At 41.2% G+C, this 10,468-nt stretch overlaps 1 protein-coding gene and 1 pseudogene across 1 annotated transcript in view; both read right to left on the bottom strand.

The window, feature by feature from the left end:
- Window positions 1-743: 743 nt before the first annotated feature.
- LOC134984590 (5S ribosomal RNA) lies at window positions 744-862 on the bottom strand (annotated as a pseudogene).
- Window positions 863-6,193: 5,331 nt separating this feature from the next.
- The window catches only part of LOC134984586 (zinc finger protein 260-like), a 42,009-nt gene continuing 37,734 nt past the window's right edge, over window positions 6,194-10,468 (bottom strand). Inside the window, exon 3 of the mRNA XM_063950137.1 lies at window positions 6,194-8,628. Coding sequence (XP_063806207.1) covers window positions 6,725-8,628 — 1,904 coding nt within the window. The 3' untranslated portion in view covers window positions 6,194-6,724. The remainder of the gene's footprint in view (window positions 8,629-10,468) is intronic.

Below are 10,468 nucleotides of genomic sequence, written 5' to 3'. Positions count from 1 at the left end.
AAATATTGTAATGCATATGCCCTGTACTAACCCCATGCACATGCCTGCTGCGCGTGCACTCAATCCGCCGTGCGTGCACATATCCGCAATTTGCGTAGGATCGCTCCTGCGATCATGCGCGTGATATGGGTATTTACGACGGAGTTTGTGAGCGCGTAGAGGTTTATTAGAACATTACATATTTAACCCAAATAGTGTACATTTTAGATATAACTCCCTTGCACCACATCAGCGAGTATCAATAGTTTAAACAGTTCCAGGACTAAGGGATTCGCCGTTGCATGATAGGAAGGGTCAGATAAAGGTTGGAAGGCGATGTCTAGTATCCTATAACAAGGGGTGTGGTCTTTTATAAGAGAAAAAAGACAAAGGCAGCTATATATCTTTTCCAGGGCACACTTATGAAAAAATTAATTAATAAGATGATGAAATATGAGAAAATGAATACTTAACTTTTATGAGATATACTTAAAAAGAGAGGGAGAAGGCAAATATAGATGAATAATTTTTCAAAGCATAATTGCTACAATTTCGAGCGATAGGATTTAGATGAGCGAATTTATCTTTATTCCCTTAGTGGTCTAGAGATTTCCTTAATTGATAATTTTTTTAATTGGGAATAGGGTAACTCCGTTGGGTTCAGCTGTAGCCTGTCAGACTAGCACAATTGAAAAGGAAAGTAGAAATTAAATACCTGGATCTGCACAGAAAATCGGAAGGACACAAATGACTGGAGAATAAAATACCTACGGTACCTAGTATTCCCTCGTGGTCTCGCAACCGGGTACTGACCAGGCCCTGCAGTGTATGGCTTCCAAGATCAGACGAGATTGGGCATACTCAGTGCGGTTTGACCGTAGGTGGCTAAATCTCCAATCTGTGCAGTCAATTCCAGTGTGCGGATACTCATACACATTATTTTGAGCATATCATAAATGTCTGAATTATTGTTGGTACAAGAACAGAGCATTAAGCAACATTTGTGCTGATTGTTATACTAATGAGAGCAAAAGAAATCAGGCAGTGATGTAAGTACAATAGCTGAGTATGATAATATAACAGGGATTGATCCCCAATAATGCATAAAATTCAGTTCAATGAGAAACACACAGATTATATATAATTGTCTAACAGGGATTAATCCCCAATTCTGGGTGTATATGATTTAGCACACAAAATTCCAATAAACATTAGTTCCCAAAAGCAGATATCCTGTGGTTTTATCATATTTTAGCAAAATCACAAATTGAAGATACTTCAACAATCCTAAAGATATATATATATATATATATATATATATATATATATATAGTAAACAACAAAGCAGGCGGCACTCCAAGTCTGTTTGAGATTCAAGTGTATTTCACACACAAGTGATCCGACGTTTCGGGGTCCAAGCGCCCCTTGACAAACATGAAGGTGGTCCTGGGCTCTGTAGAGGAGGAGGTGGAACAAGCAAAGGAAAGTTGTGTCCCTTCTTAAGGGGCAATGGTGGACATTGTGAATGGTGAAAGGAAGGTTTTTGTGGGCAAAGAGTGAGTTATGCCATATATACCAGAAGCATGGGTCTTCAGCCTATGGCCCTCATTCCGAGTTGTTCGCTCGCTAGCTGCTTTTAGCAGCTTTGCACACGCTAAGCCGCCACCCTCTGGGAGTGTATTTTAGCTTAGCAGAATTGCGAACGCAAGATTAGCAGATTTGCGTATAGAAATTTCTTTGCAGTTTCTGAGTAGCTCGAGACTTACTCCTACACTGCGATCAGTTCAGTCAGTTTCGTTCCTGGTTTGACATCACAAACACACCCAGCGTTCACCCAGACACTCCCCCGTTTCTTCAGACACTCCCGCGTTTTTCCCAGAAAAGCAAGCGTTTTTTCGCACACACCCATAAAACGTCCAGTTTCCGCCCAGAAACACCCACTTCCTGTCAATCACACTCCGATCACCAGAACGAAGAAATTTCTTCATAAAGCCGTGAGTAAAATACCAAACTTATTAGCAAATTTACTTGGCGCAGATGCACTGCGAACATTGCGCATGCGCATTAGCGACTAATCGCTCCGTTGCAAAAAAAAAATTACGAGCGAACAACTCGGAATGAGGGCCCATATGATGTGCCACCATTAATGTGGACACTGTCTTGTCCTACGAAGCTTGATTTATGTGCTTTGTAATTTTTTTAAGCAGGATAAAGGCTGAGTTTTTTATTTCTGCAGTAGACTAGAATAAGCCCAGACATTCCCACTTCCATTATACCACCTGAATGTGACGGTCAGTGACCACCGTGCCATCACTAACCTGTATGCTTACACGAAACAGAATGATGGTAAACTTACACGGTTTCTTTACATCTTCTGGGGTCCACTCCGAGATTAGACATTATGGCGTAATTACTCAGACGGGAATATAAAACAGAATAAAAAATAAAAGCTTTAATGCAATAATTAGATGCAGACAAAAGCTTTTATTATGAAATCATACAGGGGAGTATCCGCACCATATAGATGTAACATACAACAAACCACCGCAGATGGAACCTGGGTGACTCTAATGCACATGATAATGTACAGGGTATATATGGACAGGATCTTGTATCAGAAAACACTCGACACTCCTGATCAAGATGAGTGTCTGCAACAAGTTAGGCAAACTAGAAGTGAAAACACGTTCCAATGGCCGCCATATTGTCGTGCAGCAATACAGATTGTGGAAACTGGTATTAGACATTCACACAAAGCACAAGATACAAAATAAACAGCAGAAAAAAGACCTAAGCATTTGGGATGTATTATTTAGGAACTAAATATACAGACGGGTCCTCCGTTATCTTGGCTGGCTGAGGCGTTAGTCGCGATCAGGCATACGCAGCGTACCTGGGCGCAAGGAGGCGCGCCTAGTCGTAGGAAGGCACACAGAGCGTTTGGCGTTACCTTTGAGTGTAATACCTAAGATCATCCACCAGATGTCGCTTTTTTAAATCACCAATGCGCAAGCGTGTGGTCTCCATTAACATACAATACTGAACTACAGCGTAAGAACTACTTTACTGGTGCGTCTCATTACGCTACAGTATGTCATACAGTCTATAACAGTATATACAGTACAGGTGCAAATAGTACAGCATATACAGATGCAAACGAACGTGTTACAGGTACAGTATGGTCTATTGATGTTTGGGATATGTGAGCGTCCAAATCCCGTAGTATTAAGTATAATGGAGAGAAATAAAAGCTCATCCCTAAGTTCCTGGATGCCAAATCACTGTCCTTAGTATCTCTGTACAGTTTTTTCTATTAGAGTACTAATTAGAACGAACAGCTTATAATGTACAACACAGATTCTCTAACGCCGACGATCTACAGTACTGTTGCTCGAACAGTTAGTTGCATCAGAATACACTAATTTATATTTACTGGTATGTCTATAGGTGCTCATTACCGCTGTGTATGTTAGATAGCGAATGAGTCACTCCTGCAGATTTACCCCGATTTGTGTGAAACCTGTGTGCACCCTTCCTTTGAATGTTTTACAATGGATTACACAGAAAAAAAATAATGATAAAGTTGATGTCACGGGAATACAAAAATAACCTGACATTTTGGGAATCGAACCCGGGACTCTCAGCGTGGCAGATGAGAGCCTTCATCGCTAGCCCACAACACTGCATGGAAGATTCTCAAGTTCATGTGTAAAAGTACTGCAAAGAGCGATTCCTTCCCATTGGTGTTTGTTTATGCCATTAGGGGACTCGGATGCTCATTTTGTGCACTTTACATACTGTAAAGTCAATTTGCTACATTATTCCTTTCACACATTAGGTGCGTCTGCATACACAAGTGTTCACACATTAGTTGCGTCTGCTTACACAAGTGTTTTAACATGTTAGTTTGCATCTGAATAAACTATTTTTTCTTTTTTACTCTGTCCGTCTGACCATTGGTCACCATCTGTGTGTACACTATGCAGTACAGGACTGTATATTAACATTACAGTCGTCACTGACCATTTGCCAGAGCTTGTACAGAAGATCAATCTGCTGCTATTCAAACTAAAGTACTGGATTAGTGAAGCATTAGCCACCCAGTGGTGGAGATGTGTATTGCATGCTGAATATCCAGTCATGCCTCATCGCGCCTGTCCATGATTAAACTCAGGAACCTAAGCTATTGCCTAGGTGTGACTAAACCTCCGTCTAGGTGCAGAAACAGTCAAGATAACGGAGGACCCATCTGTAAATACATTAATGAAAAACGTAACAGTCATCAGTCTGCTTGTGAAGGTCTCTAGTGTGGAGGCCTCTTGGACTATGCAAGGCAGTGAGTTCCATGGTCAGGGCTGCAAAACTAAAAGTTTGACCCTTAAATAAATTACAGGAGATTATTGGTACTGCTGGTAACAGTCCTTCATCTGTAGAAGCAAGCAAGCAGGGCAGTAAGGAGGCAGAAGCTGCTTCTAGTACCTTGGACCATGTAATGTGGGCTGGGAAGGTCAGTTAGCCAATTATAAAATAGATTTGTCATCTTACAGGCAGCCAGTGAAGGGAGTAGAGAATGGGTGTTATGTGGCAGGAACGGGCTGGTTAGGTAACAGCTTGGCTGCTGCATTCTGTACTAGCTGCAAGCTCTGTAATTCTTTTGCTGGGTGACCCAGGTAGATGGCATTGCAGTAGTCTACGAACATCTGAGGGAATCAAGTGCTTGATTCTGGCTATGGTCCACAGATGGAAGAATGAGTATTTGTATGTGGCAGATACCTGATGTCTGTGTCAGCCACATACCAGGACAACACAAAGATTCAGCACATGTTCAAACCAAACACCAAAGCATAAATCCAGATGGTTGGTAAAGCTGTAGTCTTGTCCTTTGCTGGTGAGCTTCTATTATGTTTCACAAAGACTGAATCACAGCCAACTGGCATCATCCACCCCTGGAGCTCAGCTAGACAACCATTTAGGATTGGTATTAGGTTCTCAGTACATGGAGCAAAAAGCAGGTCATCTGCATAGCAGTGGTAGACCAGGCCATGAGGTCTGATTATATCACCCAGTGGTAGCATGTACAGTCAGGTCCATAAATATTGGGACATTAACACAATGCTCATATTTTGGGCTCTATACACCACCACAATGGATTTGAAATGAAACAAACAAGATGTGCTTTAACTGCAGACTTTCCGCTTTAATTTGAGGGTATTTACATCCAAATCAGGTGAACGGTGTAGGAATTACAACGGTTTCTATATGTGCCTCCCACTTTTTAAGGGACCAAAAGTAATGGGACAATCGACTCAAAAGCTATTTCAAGGACAGGAGTGGGCTATTCCCTCATTATTTCATCATCAATTAAGCAGGTAAAAGGTCAGGAGTAGATTCCAGCTGTGACATTTGCATTTCTAATCTAATCCAAAGAGCTGCCACTATCAGTGAAGCAAGCCATCATTAGGCTAAACAATCAAAACAAACCCATTTTAGAGATAGCAAAAACATTAGGTGTGGCCAAATTAACTGTTTGGAACATTTTTAAGAAAGAACACACCGGAGAGCTCAGCAACACCAAAGGGATCCGGAAGACCACGGAAAACTGTGGTGGATGACAGAAGAATTATTTCCCTGGTGAAGAAAAACACCATCACAACAGTTGCCCAGATCAAGAGCACTCTCCAGAAGATAGGTCTATATGTGTCAAAGTCAACAATCAAGAGAAGACTTCACAAGAGTGAATATAGAAGGTTCACCACAAGATGTAAACCATTGGTGAGCCACAAAAACAGGAAGACCAGATTAGAGTTTGCAAACAACATCTAAAAAAGCCTTTACAGTTCTGGAACAACATCCTATGGACAGATGAGACAAAGATCAACTTGTACCAGAGTGATGGGAAGAGAAGAGTTTGGAGAAGGAAAGGAACTGCTCATGATCCAAAACATACCACCTCATCAGTGAAGCATGGTGGCGGTAGTGTCATTGCGTGGGCATGTATGGATGCCAATGGAACTGGTTCCCTTGAATTTATTGATAATGTGACTGCTGACAAAAGCAGCAGGATGAATTCTGAAGTGTTTCGGGCAATATTATCTGCTCATATTCAGTCAAATGCTTCAGAACTCATTGGAAGGCGCTTCACAGTGCAGATGGACAATGACCCGAAGCATACTGCAAAAGCAACCAAAGTATTTTTTAAGGAAAATAAGTGGAATGTTATGCAATGGCCAATTCAATCACCTGACCTGAATCCGATTGAGCATGCATTTCACTTGATGAAGACAAAACTGAAGGGAAAATGCCCCAAGAACAAGTAGGAACTGAAGACATTTGCAGTAGAGGCCTGGCAGAGCATCACCAGGGATGAAACCCAGCATCTGGTGATGTCTATGCGTTCCAGACTTCAGGCTGTAACTGACAAAAGGATTTGCAACAAAGTTTGATTTAGGATTGTTTAGTCTGTACCATTACTTTTGGTCCCTTAAAAAGTGGGAGGCACATATAAAAACCGTTTTTAATTCCTACACCGTTCACTTGATTTAGATGTAAATACTCTCAAATTAAAGCGGAAAGTCTGCATTTAAAGCACATCTTGTTTGTTTCATTTCAAATCCATTGTGGTGGTGTATAGAGCCCAAAATATGAGAATTGTGTCGATGTCCCAATATATATGGACCAGACTGTATATTGCATAAAGCATAGGAGATAGGATTGACCCTTGAGGAACATTGCATGGCAGTGATAATTATACTCCAGAAGATTTAAATGGTTCCGTGCTTGGGTAATGTCTAATATGTTCAACAAGAGCGGATTTATTTCTCTCACAGCATGAAAATGGCTTCTCATCTGTGTGACTCCTCTGATGTGTAACAAGATGTGATTTCTGTGTGAAACATTTCCCACACTCAGAACAGGAATACGGCCTCTCACCTGTGTGACTTCTCTGATGTGTAACAAGAGCTGATTTATATGCGAAACATTTCTCACACTCAGAACAGGAAAATGGCCTCTCACCTGTGTGAGCATGCTGATGAGTAACAAAATGTGATCTCTGTGCAAAACATTTCCCACACTCAGAGCAGGAAAATGGCTTCTCACCTGTGTGACTTCTCTGATGTGTAACAAGAGCTGATGTCTGTGAGAAACATTTCCCACACTCAGAACAGGAATATGGCTTCTCACCTGTGTGACTTCTCTGATGTATAACAAGATTTGATTTAGATAAAAAACATTTCCCACACTCAGAACAGGAATACGGCTTCTCACCTGTGTGACTTCTCTGATGTGTAACAAGATCTGATTTCCGTGCAAAACATTTCCTACACTCAGAACAGGAATACGGTTTCTCACCTGTGTGACTTCTCTGATGTTTAACAAGATTTGATTTAGATAAAAAACATTTCCTACACTCAGAACAGGAATACGGTTTCTCACCTGTGTGACTTCTCTGATGTTTAATAAGATTTGATTTCGATGCAAAACATTTCCCACACTCAGAGCAGGAATACGGCTTCTCACCTGTGTGACTTCTCTGATGTATAACAAGATTTGATTTAGATAAAAAACATTTCCCACACTCAGAGCAGGAATACGGCTTCTCACCTGTGTGACTTCTCTTATGTGTAACAAGATCTGATTTCTGTGTAAAACATTTCCTACACTCAGAACAGGAATACGGTTTCTCACCTGTGTGACTTCTCTGATGTTTAACAAGATTTGATTTAGATAAAAAACATTTCCTACACTCAGAACAGGAATACGGTTTCTCACCTGTGTGACTTCTCTGATGTTTAATAAGATTTGATTTCGATGCAAAACATTTCCCACACTCAGAGCAGGAATACGGCTTCTCACCTGTGTGACTTCTCTTATGTGTAACAAGATCTGATTTCTGTGTAAAACATTTCCCACACTCAGAACAGGAATATGGCCTCTCACCTGTGTGACTTCTCTGATGTGTAACAAGGGCTGATTTCTTTGTGAAACATTTCCCACACTCAGAACAGGAATATGGCTTCTCATCTGTGTGACTACTCTGATGTGTAACAAGATATGATTTCGATGCAAAACATTTTCCACACTCAGAACAGGAATACGGCTTCTCACCTGTGTGACTTTTCTGATGTGTAACAAGAGTTGATTTCCGTGCAAAACATTTCCTACACTCAGAACAGGAATACGGTTTCTCACCTGTGTGACTTCTCTGATGTTTAATAAGATTTGATTTCAATGCAAAACATTTCCCACACTCAGAGCAGGAATACGGCTTCTCACCTGTGTGACTTCTCTTATGTGTAACAAGATTTGATTTATATGTAAAACATTTCCCACACTCAGAACATGGAAATGGCCTCTCACCTGCCTTAGCTGGCTGATGAGTAATAAGGTTTGTGTTCTGTGTAAAACATTTGGTATCTATAGACCAGGGAAACACTGTATCTACTCTCAAAGCTGTAACAGATGCACCAATATCAGAGTGATCAGGAGAACATTTCCCAGGATCAGGGGGATCAGTTGATAGAGCTGGATATATAATTGGGGTAATGGGGTTAAATGCTGGAGAATCCTGTCTACTGTCATCTTTTATGTCACAATCCGGGGATAACAATAGATGTCCTTCTGAGATATTCCTGCTTGTGTGTCCATCTGCTGGAAATAAAATACATTAATATATAAAATGAGCAGACAAGACACAGGGTGTTACAGGATACAATATATAATTCTATAACTGACATTTTTTTTTTACCTGCAATCATTGCTTTTATGTTTATTAAAAAAACAAAAAAGCTAGGATGTTTAGACTTGAGCTTGATCAACACTGAACGCTCATGTGGGATAACTAGAGGTAACACGGACATTCATGTGGGATTACTAGAGGTGACATGGGCGCTCATGTGGAATTACTAGAGGTGACAAGGGTGCTCATATGGGATTACTAGAGGTGACATTGGCGCTCATGGGGGATTATTAGAGGTGACACGGACGATCATGTGGGATTACTAGAGGTGACACGGACGCTCATGTGGGATTACTAGAGGTGACATAGCGCTCATGTGGGATTACAAGAGGTGACTCGGACGCTCATGTGGGATTACTAGAGGTGACACGGATGCTCATGTGGGATTACTAGAGGTGACACGGACGCTCATGTGGGATTACTAGAGGTGACATGGACGCTCATGTGGGATTACTAGAGGTGACACAGACACTCATGTGGGATTATTAGAGGTGACATGGACGCTCATGTGGGATTACTAGAGGTGACACTGATGCTCATGTGGGATTACTAGAGGTGACACGGACGCTCATGTGGAATTACTAGAGGTGACACGGACGCTCACGTGGGATTACTAGAGGTTACATGGACGCTCATGTGGGATTACTAGAGGTGACAGGGACGTTCATGTGGGATTACTAGAGGTGACATGGACGCTCATGTGGGATTACTAGAGGTGACATGGACGCTCATGTGGGATTACTAGAGGTGACGTGGACGCTCATGTGAGATTACTAGAGGTGACATCAGACACTCATGTGGGATTACTAGAGGTGACATGGACGCTCATGTGGGATTACTAGAGGTGACACGGATGCTCATGGGGGATTACTAGAGGTGACATGGACGCTCATGTGGGATTACTAGAGGTGACATGGACGCTCATGTGGGATTACTAGAGGTGACATGGGCTTTGCAATAATGAATCATTAAAACACCAAAGAAGAGAAAGTGCTGTCCTGTTCGGCGCACTAATAAATAATATATAACCTTTATTAAGTACAGTAAAGTATGTAAACTAAATTGTTGAAATATTAAACACAAAGTTAAGTGTATAGAGAGCTGAATAAAGTAATAAAAAACCATTGGATTTTAATTGGGTGTTAATAGATACAATGCAGGTAATCTGGGGGGGGGGGCTGCAGGTTTAAATGCATTGGTCAATACGTGAACTAAATCTCCACTGTTTATTATTGTTAGTTAATATAGTGAGTGCAGAGCCCCAGGGATTTTATTTAAACAATGTGGTCACATACTGTGTTGCACCCCAAATCTAGGAACGGTGAGTGCTGTGGATTAGTATATTATATCTATGTCACTGGGCCTCTGCACTCACTATAACCACTAACAATAATAAACAGTGGAGATTTAGTCCACGTATTGACCAATGCATTTAAGCCTGCAGCCCCCAACAAGAGACCCCACTATACTGCAAGTCCTACTCTACTGCTCAAAATAATTACCATAAAAACAGCTATCACATTAGTGTTGCACTTTAGGTATGCTGCTACCTGGTCTAAAGCTCACAGCAATTTAGCTTATATACAGTTGTGCTCATAAGTTTACATACCCTAGCAGAATTAGTGATTTTCTGGCCATTTGTCAGAGAATATGAATGATAACTCACAAACTTTTCTTTCACCCATGGTTAGTGGTTGGGTGAAGCCATTTATTGTCAAACAACTGTGTTTACTCTTTTTAAATCGTAATGAC

The sequence above is a fragment of the Pseudophryne corroboree genome (assembly GCF_028390025.1).
Source record: "Pseudophryne corroboree isolate aPseCor3 chromosome 3 unlocalized genomic scaffold, aPseCor3.hap2 SUPER_3_unloc_68, whole genome shotgun sequence".
NCBI lineage: Eukaryota > Metazoa > Chordata > Amphibia > Anura > Myobatrachidae > Pseudophryne > Pseudophryne corroboree.
Note: the sequence above shows the minus strand (reverse complement) of the source record. Positions and strands in the feature narration are given on the sequence as shown.